Consider the following 19,434-nt stretch of genomic DNA (forward strand, 5'->3'; position numbering starts at 1 on the left):
TAATAGTTGTTTTGTATTTAAAAAAATTCTAAATTTATAAATATATAATGAAATGTATTAAAAAATATAATTTACCATTTGTTGTAATTTTGTATTTAAAAATTCTAAAAGATTGCTATAAATATATAATGATATCTATTAGAAAATATAATTTACCACTCTCTTTTATACCAAGACATTTCAACAAGGCTTAAAATAGTAAATAATTGTACATAGGAATTTGATTGAATTGTTAATCCTTATGAAGGAAGAATCTAAAAAACCTAAAATAAAATTATTTTAAAGTTATAAAAATACATTTATTTCTATCCTGGTCTTATTTGTATTTGCTGATTCCAAATTTTAAGAATTACAAAACATCCTACTAGGCAAAATTTTAAAACAAATTAAAATGATCCAAGACATGTAAAGCAAAAATTATAATAAACTGGGCCAGGCTGAACAAATTCATAAATAAATAAAACTCTTAATTTCTTAAATTTTATAATATTAAATGTAATTTTTATGGAACCCAAAAAATTGTGAGTTGTTTTTCTTATATGGAATCTTCAGTTTACATAAAGCAAATAAGATTAATAATAAACTTGAATAAAAATTGCTGATATTTCTAACCTGCAAATTATAAGCAAAGAGCTTAAACTTATTTTCGTAGATATGACTATATTATTATAAATGTAAATATTAATAATTTAGAAAATAAAAATAAATGCTTTTGATAAAATAATTAAATATAAAATACCAATTGTCGCGAAATAGTTTAATGACATAACAAAGATAAATGGATATGACCGATGAACTACAGGGGCGATACCGAAACTATCCATCGAATAATTCATTCACTATCATGCCAAAATTCATCCCACCAGGATCTTAGGCGTTCATCATGTATTTTCACTATAATATAGATCCCACAATATACCTTCTAAAAATAAATACGCTAATCTCACTAGAAATATTAAATTTTGGATGATTGTCATGATACCGACAACTTAAACAAATATAAGCACCAATGATATATATAACATAGATTGGCGATTCATTCATTAAAAACGTCCTCACATTGCAATCAGCTGTAGCGCTATTTTGTAGCTTGAACGTTGATCAAATGCCTCATCATTATTATTATTATATATTTAAATTCTCTATATCAATACAAAATAAATTCACCTCAACTGATGATTTTAGCAAGTTCTTCAATTCTTTTTATTAGTAATCTAAAATATAAGACTCAAGATATACATATTTAAAAGCACAATACCACCTTCATGCAAAATATTCCATACCTCTATCTATTATACTCTCAAAAAATCCAAATAATCTCAATTAACCTTACCACCCAGATTCCTTTAACCCATATGGATCAAATGCCTGATCATTATTTTTAAATTATCTATATCAATACAAAATAAATTCTCACCTCAACTGATGATTTAATCTAAAATATAAGACTCAAGATATACATATATAAAAAGCCACAATACCACCCCTCATTTCCAAGAATATTAGCTTTTATAGTTTTATCAAATTTACTTGATATTTCAATAAAAATCTTGTTACACACACATGTTGTTCATTTATAGAATCTTTTAATTAAAAATAATAAATATATTATTTTTATATTTTACATATATAATCTTTTATGATTCCTGTCTTAATAATAAATATCATAGATGCACCTATATTTATTGTAATAGCTGGTACTTTTAATTTTATGTAATATAGTGGCTTATAACTTAAAACAATAATCACTCATAAGTTTATGTAAAAAATAGACCTGTATAGATAAAATCTACAAATTTTGTTACTAATAAGAGAAATAGGTGCTGTTAATTTTTTTATTTTGTATTATTAATTTTATTATAAAGGAAGAACTAAAGATAACTCCAAAAGTATATACTATTAAGATTCTCTTCATAGTTGATCATTTGTTTTGGGGAATGACTAAAATACGCGTCCCCGAAAACTACGCGTCCCCGGTCAAAACGACTAATTTCTATTATTATTAATAGGAAATCTTATTAAGCTTTATAAGATGAGTTAGAAAATGTTTTTTTTAAATTAAAAAAAATACGGTAACTATATAAAATTTATAAAAATTTATTTTTTTAAAAAATAAACTACGCGTCCCCGGTCAAAATACAGTTTTTTTTAAAAAATAAAAACAGATTCATATTTAACTCATTAAAAGAATACAGAATATGTAAATATTATATTTTAAAGTATTTTATAACTTAGTGATTTTTTCAAAAAACACTTCCTTTTTTTCAAAAACACTACGCGTCCCCGGTCAAAAAACCGTTTTTTTTAAAAAATAAAAGCAGATTCATGTTTAGCTTTTCAAGGAGATTCAGAAAATGGTATTAATAAAAAAAATTTTTTGGCTAAACTACGCGTCCCTACGCGTCCCCGGTCAAAAAACTGTTTTTTTTAAAAAATAAAAGCATATTCATGTTTAGCTTTTCAAGGAGATTCAGAAAATGGTATTAATAAAAAAGATAAAAAAAATAAATTTTTTCGAAAAAAATTGGCTAAACTACGCGTCCCTACGCGTCCCCGGTCAAAATACAGTTTTTTTTAAAAAATCAAAACAGATTCATATTTAGCTCATTAAAAGAATACAGAATATGTAAATATTATATATTAAAGTATTTAATAACTTAGTGATTTTTGGAAAAAACACTTTTTTTTTCAAAAACACTACGCGTCCCCGGTCAAAAAACTGTTTTTTTTTTAAATAAAAGCAGATTCATGTTTAGCTTTTCAAGGAGATTCACAAAATGGTATTAATAAAAAAAACTAAAAAAAAAAAATTTTTTCGAAATGGCAAAACTACGCGTCCCTACGCGTCCCTACGCGTCCCCGGTCAAAATACAGTTTTTTTAAAAAAATCAAAACAGATTCATATTTAGCTCATTAAAAGAATACAGAATATGTAAATATTATATATTAAAGTATTTAATAACTTAGTGATTTTTGGAAAAAACACTTTTTTTTCGAAAACACTATGCGTCCCCGGTCAAAAAACCGTTTTTTTTTAAAAATAAAAGCAGATTCATGTTTAGCTTTTCAAGGAGATTCAGAAAATGGTATTAATAAAAAAAAATTAAAAAAAAAAATTTTTTCGAAATGGCTAAACAACGCGTCCCTACGCGTCCCCGGTCAAAATACAGTTTTTTTAAAAAAATCAAAACAGATTCATGTTTAGCTCATTAAAAGAATACAGAATATGTAAATATTATATATTAAAGTATTTAATAACTTAGTGATTTTTGGAAAAAACACTTTTTTTTCGAAAACACCATGCGTCCCCGGTCAAAAAACCGTTTTTTTTTAAAAAATAAAAGCAGATTCATGTTTAGCTTTTCAAGGAGATTCAGAAAATGGTATTAATAAAAAAAAATTAAAAAAAAAATTTTTTCGAAATGGCTAAACTACGCGTCCCTACGCGTCCCCGGTCAAAATACAGTTTTTTTAAAAAAATCAAAACAGATTCATATTTAGCTCATTAAAAGAATACAGAATATGTAAATATTATTTATTAAAGTATTTAATAACTTAGTGATTTTTGGAAAAAACACTTTTTTTTTCGAAAACACTATGCGTCCCCGGTCAAAAAACCGTTTTTTTTAAAAAATAAAAGCAGATTCATGTTTAGCTTTTCAAGGAGATTCAGAAAATGGTATTAATAAAAAAAATTTTAAAAAAAAATTTTTCCCCAAAAAATTTTTTTTGGCTAAACTACGCGTCCCCGGTCAAAATACAGTTTTTTTTCAAAAATAAAAACAGATTCATATTTAACTCATTAAAAGAATACAGAATATGTATATATTATATTTTAAACTATTTTAATACTTAGTGATTTTTTGATTTAGGGTAGAATGATAAAATAGATAGTAGTATGATTTTTTTTTCTTCTGATATGTGGCAGAGGATGTGATTTATAAAAATGTTTGAGGGAGGCAGCCACCGAGCTGGATAATCCTACCTTTATGACATAGTACCACAAGCAATAATTGCACCAATTTGTCCAATAATGTTAATGATTCACACCTTGATTTAATTTAATACAACCCAATGTCGAATATTAGAGTGATCATGATCATTGTAATCATACACTTTTTTTTACTCAAAATTTCTCAACAATTTTATGATATGAATTACATCGAATATACTGATCAAAATAAAGTAAAATCCTCTGATAAAATTCATACTTTTTTTATATCAAAAATAAATTATTATTTTTAAGATGAAAGGAGCTTTACCATGTTTTTCAAATATTTATATTGTCGCTCTGGACTCAAGTGAAGTTTAAAAAGAGTTATTGAAATACCCATCAAATACAAATTGTGAGGGATTCTCATTTAAAAAGATTTTAATACAATTAACAACAAAAAAATTTCCCTTTATAAAAAAATTCATTCTAAATTGACTCCGTAGGGGGTTTCGATAGTATAAGACCTATTTTTGAAAATAGGAATCTTCTTCTTCTTCTTTATGCAACTTTAACACCAAGCCTTGTTTTTGCAAGAAACGAAAGATGATATACTATTAAACAATGCGATGCTTCACCTTTTTTATATATTGCAATTTTGATCTGAAATCAACGCGCGAACATTAGTCCTTTTTATTAAGTGGCATAATAGGGAATTTTGGGTAGGATTTCGATGTCTAAAACAATAAATATCACAGCCTTATACTGATATTTTCAACATTTTAACATATTATAAATTTGTTTTAATTTCAAGTATTAAACAAAATATTATAAAGCTATTTAATATACTGTTGCTTATTTTAAAAATGGAGTTATTTACATTACACACCTTAAAATGACTATTAAGACTTTATTGCGAAGGTGTAAAAATGCGAAGATGCAAGCGAATATAATAAATAACATTTGAATATTTCTGAAAATACAAATTTGCAGGGTAAAAAGAATGATATGAATTGTATCAAAAAAGGATCATTCGATTAGAAGTCGAATTAATGATTGAGCAAATTTTGAACATAAATTGCTTGGAGTTGAAGATAATAATTTGCAAAGAAGAGCAATTGTTAAAAATATAGATTCATCTGATAAATATTTAGAAATCTTTATCTAATTTTTTTTTAAATTTTATTTAAAAATATAATTAATTTTGAAATAAAGATTGATAAATTTTGTAATTAATAAATTTGTAACTTCACCAAAATTTCACATAAATATGTTAAATAAAATGTGTTTTTACAATTTAATATTTAAAAATCTTGCAAATCGAATCGACTTGTAGAATATGGCAGCTCCCTACCATGTAGCTGCAGTATAATCAGTATAAACTTTATTAATTTAGAATTATTTTATAATAAAAAACTTGTCAGGCAAAAAAAAAATTTCTATCTAATTAAATTTTTTTTGTATTTGATTTTTTTAAAAGTAATTATTATTTTTTTTTAAGAAATAAATGTTAGTTTTCAAGTGCATTCTTTTAAAAAAAATCTACCGATACTTAATCTTTCGTTTTTTATAGTACGAGGCATCGATATTTGAAATAAAATATTGTCCTTTGTATATTTTTTTTTATCCTTTTTTATAAAATCTTCTACCCACATTTTCACAAAATATTCTTAAATTTTAAAATTTGGAATTATTATTCCTTAAATATGCAATGGGAATTTAGATACTTAAGAGATAACAGTTTATTATAGTCCTATTATCTCACAATAAAAAATCTTTCCATTTTTTATTTGCTTTTGCGTCCTCCTCGCATTCTTCTTTCTTTTGCCTGGTCATTTTATTTACTTTATAAAATTTCTTACCTTGAATTCATAAGTTAGCACGAATTCGCGTCACAATATACAGAATATGCTGTATTTTTGTATTTCGCCCCGAATTCGCGCTAACTGTGAATTCAGGGTTACTTATTTAAAATATCGCCGAACAAATCAAGATGTATAAATCATTTGTTTTTCTTGATTAACTATTGTCTTTTCATAATACAAAGATACATTTATATTAGAAAAGTTTGCTTGTTCACTAATATCATAAGTACAGTAAAATGTATAAATTTTGCTTAGAATTCTATGTATTTCCTTGAATTATTTTTACTCCACTATGTAACGTATCACATTTATACCTCTATCATACTTTACACTTGTTATTATAATATTTAACTTTAGATGACTCTAATTAACGAAGTAAAGGATTTCTAATTATGATTAGTTTAGATAATTTTTTAGAATACCGTTAAGGATATTTAGGTCTGTAACCAAAATTTTCACTAAGGAATGGGTGGGGGGGGGGGGGGTGGTGTACGAATTTGAATATTTATTCTATATTACCAAAGTTACGTGGAAACAGTCCCATAACAGGAAATATATTAATTTCGATAACTCAGCTGATTATAAAGTATATTTATTTTCGTTTTAATCCAATTTACATAATTATATAGAAGAAAAGCACAAAAAAGAAATTAAATAATATATACTGAATTGACGAATTGCAGATTTCAATAATTGAGCCAAATATATTTTATAAAATGATTGTCGAACAGAGCGAATATTTTGGAATGTCAGTTTGTGCCAAATTTATAAATTACTATAATACATTATAAATCCTCTGCCGCGATTTAATAATAATAAAAAAATATTAAAAATATATGTATACATGATTGAGATCAAAAGTTATTTTGTTTCGTATAAAAAATAATTAAATAAGGAAGTTAGTAGAGGGAAATATTACACAATTTTAGAAATAATATAACGAGATTGATTGTCTTAGTTTAATAAACGAATAAATAACAAAAAATATTATGCTTGTATACTATTCCTTTTCTTCTTTTTCTGAACCTGATAATAATTCATAAACAGGTATAAATTATCCTCTTAAAGGCGCATTCTTGACACTTGACATTGCAGCACCACTGAAAAGTGCAATTACATCTTTGAATAACTAGAACTTCTCTACTGGTATAACCTCTTTCGCAACATATAGTTTCACAATTTCCAAGCCCTTCTCCCATCTGAAAGCCCATTGAAAACGAATTTAAGGGCCTATTAGAATTTAAATTCTGTATATATAGGTTAGAGTCAAAGATGCTACGAGAGTTTAAAGTGCACTGCCTGTTTCTAGTTCCCCTGGAGCTTGATTTAGGGTCGTACTCGCAAAAATCCGGAGACTCTTCATAGTAAACCAGGTCCAACCTATCAGGTACCAATGCAGAATGTCGAAATCGATCTAAATGAAAATAATCTTCTCCGTTTATTATTGATAGCTGCGAAGAATATGAGCTATTATTTTGTCTCAACAAACGCTGTTTAGATATGCGGCTTTTTTTGCGCCTCCCCCGTCTACTCTCTTTAGCATCCATACCCAATTTATTTGCCCTTTTCCTCTTGGTGTCGTAACCTACAACCATATCTTGCAAAGAATTCAAAGAATTAAAGGAAGTTTTGGGAGGCACAGAGACTGAATTGGGCGGAACTATGTTTAAGCTAGGCACGTCACGTTCAAAAAGAGACTTCCGTCTTGGCTTGAAAGCGTAAAAGGGGGATGATAATGGTCTCGCAAAATCGGAAAAGTATTTTACCTCGTCATTGTTACCTCCATCTACTGCACCGTTATCATTACGATCTGCGTCGATGTCATTGTACCTATCTTCCCTACTCTCCCTATTACCTTTATTGATATTAGTTGTTAACCTTTCGATTTTATCGGCTTCATAAGCGGATTTATGTGTCTTATATGATTCGGGATTAAAAGAGTTTATTTTTTGGTAATTATCATTTGAGTTTGGAAAAGATTGGACATTATTGTTGGAAACTACTTTGGCGGCTTTGTCATATTTGAGGCGTAATGTATTTCCTTTTATAAAATTTTTTTTATTGAAGTTATGAAACATTATATTTATATAGAATTAAGACCTAATCAGTGCCTTTTTAGTAGTATATTCACCCCATGACATTTATGTATTTTTCAAAAAATGTAGGTTATGAATTTTTTAAAAAAATTTACTAATTTTATCTTTTTTAGAGCACTAAATTAAGGCTAAGATATTGATAAATAAAATGATAAGCAATCAGAGACTGTGGTTGATTTTGATGTAAGATAGATTTACAAATAAATCATTCCATAATAAACTAGAAAATGTTGCAAATTAACAAATTTGGTGGAAAAGTAAATAATGAGAATAATTTTATATACCGTTGTTGGAAACTCAACTCATATACCTTAAATCTTAATATTATAAAAATATTATTATTAAAAAAAGAAATAAAATTTTCATTTCTTTATAAGATAAAACACTATATACATAATGGATTATCATTTGTACGAAATATCAAAATTCATCAAATATATATAAATTTTTTACCCGATCCAGCCCATGTAAATTTTTTTCAGAATTTACCTGGCCCGAGTCGGGTTTCGCAAATTTTCTATAAGAAACATTAGAAAACCTATATTTCTGAAAGGAGTCACCCTCATCCAGCAAGTCTTAAGATTGCAACTTCCTGAGAGTCCCTGGCATTTGCAGAATTTTGTCATGGACCTTGTTACGGCCTGTTATATGTATAATTTTAGTTGCAAAAATAAAATTTTTATTTTATAAATAAAAATAGATTTTTTATTTAAAAAATTTTTTGGAAAAAAAATATGTTTCATTTCTCGAGATTATACCAAGAACTTTTATGAGTGGAATTGAAAGGAGGTAGGGAGTGGTGGAGATTCCCCACATCTTTAAAATAAAAGAGTAGGGGGTGAGAGTGCTCCTCCAAAAGAAGTGAAATCTATAACTAATAACATTACTTTCATAAATGGTTAATTTTGCAACTTTGAGTGAATTTATATTTTTATATTGTTAGTAGTGATGATTTAAGCTGATTTTTTAAAACGGCTAACTCAGTATTTTATTCGGAAAAATATTACGCAAGCCTGAAAATTTTGTTCATAGAAGGAACAAAGGTCTAGACATATATTATCGAAATCTCGAGGTTCAGGCAATATTTTTCTGGCCATTGAGTTAGCCCTTTATAAAAATCAGCCCAAAACGAGCCGTTTAAGAACACTAATTTGAGTATTTCAAAATTTTGTTCAAATATTTTTTAGACATGTTTTTTATTGTTTTTCCCATTTTTCATATTTGAAAAATTTTTTTGTTTTAATAGTTTTTTTACACCCCTAATTTTTATACATAAATGAAACTGTGAAATTCATAAAATTTTAAATTATTTACATAGCTGATTTTCATTGATATACATATATATTTTAAATGGATCGAAGCTCTATATAGCATTATTTGTTATTGCAGTAGAGCGAACAAAAAAATCGAAAATTTGATAACCAGGCTCTTATTGAATAAAATTATGGAGTGAGAAAAAAATCTGAACAAAACATTTTAACCTTTTACTGAATAGAAACTCAAAGATGTCCTTCTTTCAGGTCATCACTCATGCCATATTTTTTAAAAAAATAGAACAAAATGATAGATTCCTACATGCCATATTATTAAGTGACATGTTATTTTTATTAAGCTGATTTTGATTTATTTTTACTACCTTGGCATTTTAAATATTTTGTTCGCCACAATTTCTATATAATATTTCAGAAATTTTGAATAATGTGAATTTCTACATATTTTAATTCGTATTCTATCTAATGTTGTTAAACGGCCTGTTTGAGCTGCTTTTTAAAAATGGCTAACTGAATATTTTATCCAGAAAAAATTTTAAATTTTTTTTTTTTAATTTTCTTTATTATTTAATTCTTTTACTGTTTTGTTACATCCAACATGATCAAGTGATTTCTGGTTTATAAATGTAATAATAAGACCCCCCCCCCCAATTAATATTTAATTTATAGTAAATTAGGTTGTAATCCGAGATTTCTTGTCATAAATTATATTTTAAAATATACCTAAAAATATTAAACAAAAAAAATACAAATGCCTAATAAAAAATTGCAAATCGCATAATATAAGAGATGATAAATGGATAGATCACATTAGAAAAAGACATGGGCTTAATTTTAACGATATAAAGAAAAGCTTAAATAGTAACTTTTAAGAATGTTACTCAAAATTGGACAAATAGCAAAGTAATTTTTTTATTAAATATTTAATTATTTATACGAAAAAAGAAGTAAAAATTGGGAATTCAATGCTGTTGGTATAATAAATATTTTTAATTAATATAATTATCTTTTAAAAGTGTCCTAATAATAAAGAAAATGTGTTAGAAGAAAATATAATATCTGATGATTCTGATAATGATCATGAAATTAGTGAACCTGAGGTCATTTAATTACTCTTATTTTTTATCTCTGCTATATTTTTTATAGGCAGACACAGAGCAGAGATTTGATAAAGTAGAACAAGAAATTCCTATTATCTCTCTACTGGTAATAAATATTAATTTAGCTTTATTAAATTTCAATGAATACAACATATGCAGTTTAACGAAAGATTTAATGATGATTCGATGAAATTTTTACATCAAACATCATTTTACGCCAAAGGGAATGGCAGAAAAATGAATTATTAAAGAAGATATCGATGATATCTGTGAATTTTACAATTTAAATTCAAGTCAAATTTTCGAGTAAATGTTGAAGTTTAGAAATATTTATAAGATGGCCAAAATGGGGAATGTAATTATTACTCATTACCTAGAGGTTCAAGAATCTAAAGATTTGTCAGATTCTGAGAATTGTAAATTTATTTAATTAAAATATTTTTACTAATACATTATTTAGCTTCTTCTGATGATGATGATAATTCAGGGGCTTACGATTCAGATTGGAAAAACTATTCATTTATTTTACCTTATCGTCTACTTTAAAATTTTTCTGCTTTCCCTAATTTAAGAATTTTATATAAATATTTATTAACCATTCCTACAACCTCATGTACTGCTGAAAGAGTCATGAGTAAAATTAAATTAATTAAAACAATACTTAGTAGTACTATGAAAGATTCATTTCTCATTAATTTAACCATATTATCAATGGAAAAAAATTTATTTAAACAATTAAATATTGATAAAATTAATTCTTTCGCTTTCTCTTCCCTTAATTTATCTTAATTATTAATTTAAAAATAATATTTATAAAGTATATATTTTTTGCATTTTATTTATATTTTATATTAAAAATTGATTCAATAAAAATTATTTTTGGAATTTATGGGTGTCATAAAATAATTATCATTTTTTCGAGAGGGGGGGGATACTTTTCAGGGGAGTATTCTGCTTCATTCGCTCAGAAAGTGTAGGGGCCACTGGCCCCGGCCCACTAAATGGTATAGTAGTAATTTTAAAAAATTACATACCACTGTATTTTTAAATGAAATAAATATTAAGCGAAATTCTTTTTTTAAAAAAAAATATATCAAATGTATCAATTTCAATTAAGTTTTAATAAGTCAATCATTAAAATTGATACAAAGAGAAAAGCCACCAACCAAACAGGAAATTATTACATAACTTTTTAAGTATTACACAATAAAAAAAAATTACAATTAAAAAACAATTAAGATAATTTTATGTGGCGACACTCATTTTAAATGAGATTTGAAGAAAAACAACATTAAAATATATTATTTTATTTTTTTTGTTATAAATATTAATTTGTAAAAAAAAATTGTGGGGGAGGCAAGGGGGGATATAATTATGCTATAGTTATTCTATTCTGATTTACCGGATAAATATAAAGATAAATAAAAACAACTAAATTTACAACTATAAAAGATATTCATAGTTATAACACCACAATATTCATAAGAGTTTTATAGTAGATTTGTCAAAGGGAAGGTGGAGAATGGTACTAGGTTTTTTTTAAAACCCCTTTTAAAGGCATGAAGCGAGACAATAAAAGTTAAGAAATTTAAATATATATTTAATTTTTATTTATTTTTTTATAAGGAAATTAAAATTAGAAGTTTAAAAAAAATATTATAAATAGAGCCCTGCTGCATCCTACCTATTTTTTTTTATCTGGTTCGACTAGATCCGAGGAATGATCTGATCCTAACAAAAAAAAAATTTCTTCCAAATATTCCGAACGCCATACTTTAGCCCCGAAAAAATATCGGTCGGAATCAGCCCGACCCGAGTTCACGGACCAGTGCGGGGCGTCTAATTATAATATTATAGCGACTTTTCATAAACATTCATTGAATTCTTTTAAAGGTTGATAATAAGAAAATCCATTATTTTCGAAAAAAAGTATTTTCTTCCTTCCCTTCATTTACAGTTATCCATATAAATTTTAAAAAATAAAATAATAATAATTCCGGCGTGGGAATAAATTGAATTCAAAATTTTATATAACACTTATACATCAAAAAAAAATTTTTAACTATTTTTTTTTGATAAGTATGTGATAAATTGTCTAATTTGTGAATCATATGCATCTTATTAAATTTTATGATTGATAATTTTAATTTTATTTTTCGTATCCTTTTTATTTTTACTTTCTTCCTCATTCCTTCCCTTCCACACTCCCCCCCCCGCCATCTTTATTCCTTTCTCTCAATAATATATTCTGCGTATAATGAGAAAGAATTGTATATATATTGATAATTACCCCTCTTCCTGCCGCGTTATTATGAGAATTGACCAGATACCTGTTTTAATTTTTGATAATTTTAAAATTTCAAATTATATAATAAACTATTATGAGTGGGAGATTGGAAGGGGGGGGGGAGATTTTATGTTTCATGAAGAAGAAAACCTTCGTGTTCAACTTGCATTATTTTTTCTATGTTGTAGAGACGGGAAAAAGTCATATCTTATTGTAAAAAAAATTTCACAAAAGGGATCATTGATCGTCGAATATAGCAGTTCCATATATATATATACCTCAAATCACTATCCATTTCCGCAGAATTGACAAATTTTCTAGCAAATCTTCTGCCGAATTTAACATTGTCGCTACAACCGCCCCATCTCCAGTTATTGTTATCTCCGCCAGGAGTGTCGATACCAATATCATTTTTAAATTCGAGTGCACCACCCTCAGATTCTTTTGGATCGATTTCAGCATTCGGCAAGTGCAAATCATTATCGCCTAAGTTTAAAAAATTTTTTTTATTATATTTGGGTAGTAAAAAGTAAATCATAGGTAAATTCTTATTATACCATTTCAAAATTTATATATATACTATTTGTCTATTTGTATATGTTGTATCATTTGAAATTTAAAAAGGTAGCATTTAAAATCTTAAATCATGTGAATTTTATATTTCAAAATTTAAATTAGAGACAGATTTATTATTTATCAACCCTTATTTTATAAAAAATGTTCGGGTTCTGGTTTGGTTCAATTAAATCACGAAACTTTGATGGGTTAGAATTTGGGTACTCAACCATGATTATTGATCAGCCTAAAATTATATATGATTCTTTATCCTTATTGATTTTATCATTTTTTTTCATTTATGAGCAAAATATAAATTAGCACATTTATACCGATGATTCTTAAATTAAAGGTTATAACTTAAAAAAATGTTTAATAACTATATATATGATTAATTTTTAAAAAATATTATTAAATCATATATAATATTAAGTTAACAAGGATAGTGATAAAATGAGATGGAGAGTTTAAATAACTCCTTAAACTTCTTCTTTTCTAAAATATGGTGTATATATATATAATTATAAATTTGAATATACTTAAAACGGGATGGTTTTGTTGATAATTAGGATACCGAGTATCACACCCGCAAGTCCTTATAGAACCCTTGCTGCAAGCTCTGGCGACTTCGTGGGTAACGCCCGCGCTCGTTATGGCATATACGAAAGCCGTTTCTTTGCAAGCTTATTTAAAATAGGAGATACAAAAAATTCTTTACACCCTTAAAATAATTTACGCTAGTTAATCTGATTTTTTATCATTTATAATTTTGTAATAACGGTGTTAATTGAGACTAGAGCGACTTCAATTTATTTTGAATGTATAATTTTAATCTTATTTATTCAATAATGCTACATCACATTTAAATAAAAATCTTAATAATATTTATGAGCTGAGATGGGAAAATTAGATCCATTCACTTATAATGATATACATTATATAAGGATTAGATTCCATTTGACACTTAGGATTTCTTACTCTAGAAAGAGAAGACATTCCGTTCTATTTTGGAAAACTTTATTTAATTTAAAATTGATGAAGACTTTTCTAGTTCTTAAGCCGTGTCCTGGTTCATCTTATTCCTAAACAGTATTGTGTTTAGCCATTTATATAGCTTCCTCTAAATATCCTAAAAAGAAAGAGGTCATTTAGATTTACTTAAATAAGTATCTTTGTGATTCTTTTTAATGAGAAAATATTTATTTAATGTATACACATATATAACAAAACAAAATAGGATGTTCTAGTTCAAACTCTGTTTAGCCGGCTAAATGTTTTATCAGTGGTATAGTCATAATTTATCCAAATGAAAGGTTTTAAAAAATTTAGTAGATGGTGGGCCTCCCCTAAGCCCCTATTTTCTTAGACGTTAACTAAAGCCCGCCTATGAAAAATTAAGAATATATTTTATTTAAAATATTCTGGAGGTTATTTATTACTTTTTTAAAATATAAATAAAAATCTTTTTTTCTATATATTAATATAGAAATTCAACAATTATAATAATATATATTTTTTATTAAAATATCTCAGAAACAAAAACATACCAATTGAATTCCATATTATTATTATTTTTAAATGAATGAGTATCATCAAAACAATTTTAATACTGTTGTGTAATATATATTTATTTATCACAAGAAGATGGTCGAACATTTGTAAGCAATAATTCGAATTCTTTACCAATATTTTGTGTTCTTCGCAGGGGCGACACTAGCCTTTACAATCTCAGAGTGCTTACCTTTTATTAGGGGTATAAAAAAATTCCCAAATTTTTTTTTTAGAAGACTCTAGCCCCTGCCCTTCACCAGTGATACTACTATTTCTTAGTGCCTGTGAATGCTTTAACCAATAGAGTACCGCAGAAAAAAATACATTTAGCAACAAAATTTTGGCCAATCGCGTGATTAAAAATTGATTAAAAGCAATTATATTCTAAAATTATACCAATATTACTCGTTAGTCAGTATAAAGAGAAAAATAGGTTCCGACTAATAATTTTTATTATTCTTCGAATACTTTTTATTATCTAATGTACGAAATAATACAATTATTCAATTCGAAAATACGAATAATGCAAATTATTCGATCCATATTTTTGTAGTATAGAAGTTCTAAATATCTGGTTTGCGTTAATATTTAGTGGCTTACTTACTAATAATTCTCTAACAATTTCGCCAATCAAAAAAATAACCTAAAAATTTAATAGATATAGAAGTAAAACTTTTTAAAACAACTATTTCTCAAGACGGGTTGAGCCAATTGTAATGCTTAATTAATATAATTTATGTTTAATGCATCAATCTATTTTGAGAGAGGGGGTGGGATGTAATGAGCTAATTTTTATTTGTCTAAAATGATATTTACAAAAATTTAGAAAATTTGTTAATGCGGTTTCTAACCCCCTCTCCCCCCGGTTGCGGTAGATACACCTGGAAAAAAATACTAATTTAATGATTAAATAATTCGTATTCAAATTTTTAAATAGAACAATTGTATATTTTGTATCGTACAAATCGAATAATTCATTCCTACGAGTAATAAAACTTTCTTCGTCAAATATTCGATTTTAAAATTAAATTATTAAAGATGGGAAAATAAAGTTTGAAAATAAAAGTTCCACAAGGAACATGTTGAATATTTTACGAATAATTTCGAATATTTACGAATAATTTTAAAAATTTCCTAATAATGAAAATAATGAAAAAAGCTTCACATTAAACGAATTATTCGACGAATATTTCTATGATTCGAATAATTGTGTTATAGGTATTGCTTAAAATATGAATCGGATCGTATTAGGAATTATTGATTTACGTTAATTGTACATTGACTTTATCAAAAAAAGATTTTTTAAAAGAATGATTATTTGGTTTTTGTTACGTTTACGTAAAATTTTAAGATAATAATTATATTATAATAACTATACTATAGTAATGCCTAGCATCTAGATGATTGACATAATATTTTTTTTATAATACATTTTAAAGTTACATAATTATTATTTTTTAATAATAAAAAACGAAAGGAAAATATAGAAATAAACGTAAGGAATCAATGAATTAATAAAATGTAAACAGTTCTCGGAAAAATGTCCCGGATTGGTGACTCATTTACATTACAATAATTAGAACGGCTTAATCAAAATTTAATTAAATAAAACAATATATTTTATGCATTTAATTATCATAAAAAATTGTCATTTTTAATTATGTTAATTATTTTTTAAAAATAATTATAATATATTTTGATTACCTTTAGTGAGTAATTGGCCGAATATAGCCTTTCCGTGCCTGGCATCGAATGTGGGACAATCCCATTTCTTGTGCTTAAATTGATGTTTGCATTCTGCTATGGCATTCTTGACTCCCTTCATTATACTCACCAAGGAACCTATAATAATGAATTGAGAATTATTATTTTATAAAACGAGAAGAAAGAAAGAATAAGAAAAACCGAATAACAATAGGTGATTATTAAAATAGGTTTTAAAAATATGGTTACTAACTTTAACCCGCGGTCTCAAATTATGGGTCTATTCCTCAAAATAAATTTATAGCTCGCACCAGCAATTGGGCGGGGGGGGGGGGGATTTATGCAAATTGGAAGATATTTTAAAAAAAAATGAGCTATATCATAAATTACGACATATATTATATTTACGCTTCATTTATAGTAAGCGCGATTCGCCTAAGCGATACGAAATTTTTCGCAAAGTAATTTACATAATCAAGGCAATAATAGGTATAATTCATAAATACACTGAGCGAAATAATAAAATGGCGCAAAAAAAATATGTCGCGATGCTATAGACGAATCAGCTTATTTCGCTCGTACTAATATCACATCGCTTGACGTATCGCGTTTCCTCAATAAATGCAGCAATACATATTATATTCGAGTTGAATTAACTGGATAGGGTAAAATCATTCTATTTATTTCAAGGATTTAATTCTAAAATTTCGGCTGCCCAACTATACTAGAAATACATTTTCATTTTTTTTCCCCGTTTAAATCCACTAATTAAATCGGTCCGTTTGACTTGACCGGGTTAATTAACAACAGTATGAGTAATATACTTCTTAAGAGTTTATGGGGAAGTATAATATTGGCCCACTTATAGACTAACTTGTTTCAAAAAATTACCCTCTCATCTCACACTCCAACCTGAAACTCCCCTTTTAATAAGGGCTGGATAACCTTTAAGACGGCTTATGAAATAGTGTATACTATGGGAGACCGGGCTAATTGAACTATGGGGCTTGTGAAAACATTTCTCTCTTTTTTATATGCAAAATTTTCTTGGACAATTACTTTTACAAAAAGTGAAATTTTAAAAAATGTAAGGAAGTTTTTACAAAAAGTGATTTATCTAGTCCTGGTCTATATTCTTTACTATATTTTTTTTTATAAATATTAATATATGTATAGAACCTTCATTTTTGGCTACGAGTCTCCTCTGTTTTTTGGTCAGTGGTTGGGCGTGAAGGCCCAAATACATAGTGTGACCACTGGAAGTTATCATATTGTTAGACTCTGGAAGAGCGGAATTAGCCATATTCCTATTAAACATATTATATACACATATAGATAAATTATTTTTTAATTTACACTATATCTTTCTAATCATTTATGTTTTAATTTGGGGGAAAAATTTCTATTGTTACTTTCTATCAAATCAAATTCGTAAAAAAAATCTCAATTTTCTTAAGACTATTGATAGAGGTAACAAAATATAAAAATGCATAAATATAATAAAACTTATATAATAATAAATTTATAAAATGTTCTAACATCGTTATAAATGATTGGGGTATAGGTCTTTGAAAATATTTTTTTTAGCCCGTCCGACACTTCCCGTAAAACAATTTTATACGAGTTGTCCAACCTAGCCCGTAATTTTTTTATGAAGGAAACCAGACATAAATTGGCCCTTATTGTAGACTTTAAAAATTATTGCGAACTTCAGGCCATGGCAATAAAAAATATTTGGCACAAGTTTCGTACTCAGTCCATGCCGACTTCTAATTATTATTCTCTTCTAATTTAAAACGAACTTAAATTTGTAATTACTATAAGCCTAAGACTTCGTTTATGGTAAGCGGGAAGATATAGCGCAAGCGTTGCGTAATTCATCGATAAACGAAAGCATAGCTGCGTAATTATAACATTATGTATTTGCAAATTATGCATCACTAGAGAGACATGGCGATATTTCGCGCTTACTATAAAATAAGGGTTAAACCTGCATATAGGATATATTTTTTTTCCATTACCGATAACTAATATAAATATATGGCGGTTTAACCGTTAGGAATAAGAAATTCTGAGGTATATGGTAATCGGACCAAAAGTAAACCGTACAAATAGGTATTTTAATTTATTAGAGATATAGTCCAATCTTTAAATAAATTTTAAATCCTTTTTTATTATTATTAATATCCTTTTTCTCAGGAAATTTTATTCCAGTAATCATATAGAAATTATACTATTATCTAAATAATTATATTATATAGTAGAATTCATTAAAGTTTTAACAAAATAACTTTAGTATTTAATGATAATTATGATATAATAGAATTCGAGTAGATATTTTTAATATAAATAAATATTAAAACTTACCACCAATATGGATTGATGTCCTGTAATCCAATTACCTCGTGTATTTTTATAAAGAATATTAGCAAAATGAATATTCCAATACATATGATATGATGGTTTAGAATTAAAAAATTCATTTTTTTATTGAAAAATTGACTGAATTTGAATAATTTTAGATTTCGATTTTCTAAGTTTTTTTTTATCAACTTTGTCAAAAAAATAAGCGGGAAAATTGCACTTGGAATAATCTTTTTCCAGATATTTATGTTTTAATTTTTTTGAAATCAGGATAATTTATACAGTAGTAATAATGTGAAAGTTCGAAATTTCCTTTTATAGCAATTTTTTAAGAAAACTTTCATAGAAGATTAAGGAAATATTAGGGAAGATACATACAAGGAAGGAAGATTCAGGAGAAGATTCTTATCTCTTTATCTTTCAAATTTTTTAAAAAATAAAACAGTTCTAAAGGATATTTGTTTTCTCCTACTTTTCTTCTTTTTATATATTTTATTTTAATTTTTAAATTGATTTATTTGAGAAATTCTCTTTTTTAATAAACCTTTAAAAAAAGTTATACTAGTATCATAATTATCATATCAGTGACAAATACTTTTGAAAAAACTGACAATTTTTGGAAAGATGATTTTAATTTTTTTAAAAAAAAAAGTCATGAGAAAATTAGGTATTTTAGCATATTGGTGACATAAAACTCAGGTAAAAATATT

At 26.4% G+C, this 19,434-nt stretch overlaps 1 protein-coding gene across 1 annotated transcript; it reads right to left on the reverse strand.

Moving 5' to 3' along the window:
* Positions 1–6,833: 6,833 nt before the first annotated feature.
* Positions 6,834–18,775, reverse strand: LOC135924065 (proto-oncogene Wnt-1-like). The gene is made up of 8 exons (XM_065459113.1): positions 18,728–18,775; positions 17,540–17,667; positions 16,361–16,498; positions 13,645–13,788; positions 12,829–13,036; positions 12,554–12,593; positions 8,431–8,533; positions 6,834–7,837 (listed from the first exon to the last, which is right to left on the reverse strand). Exons 2-8 carry the CDS (start codon positions 17,661–17,663, stop codon positions 6,834–6,836), a joined length of 1,761 nt encoding a protein of 586 aa, XP_065315185.1. The 5' UTR covers positions 17,664–17,667; positions 18,728–18,775.
* Between the last annotated feature and the right edge of the window lie 659 nt (positions 18,776–19,434).

The sequence above is a fragment of the Gordionus sp. m RMFG-2023 genome, chromosome 2 (genome assembly GCF_954871325.1).
Source record: "Gordionus sp. m RMFG-2023 chromosome 2, tfGorSpeb1-WG-v2, whole genome shotgun sequence".
In the NCBI taxonomy this organism is placed as follows: Eukaryota; Metazoa; Nematomorpha; class Gordioida; order Chordodea; family Parachordodidae; genus Gordionus; species Gordionus sp. m RMFG-2023.

Excerpts from the sequence above, each read along its gene's own strand:
- LOC135924065 (XM_065459113.1), bottom strand. The coding sequence starts at position 17,663 with ATGGCTAATTCCGCTCTTCCAGAGTCTAACAATATGATAACTTCCAGT. Across the intron at positions 16,499-17,539 it reads ACTCGTAGCCAAAAATGAAG|GTTCCTTGGTGAGTATAATG; the intron begins GTTCTATACATA and ends TCATTATTATAG. Across the intron at positions 8,534-12,553 it reads ATAACGCGGCAGGAAGAGGG|GCCGTAACAAGGTCCATGAC; the intron begins GTAATTATCAAT and ends TACATATAACAG.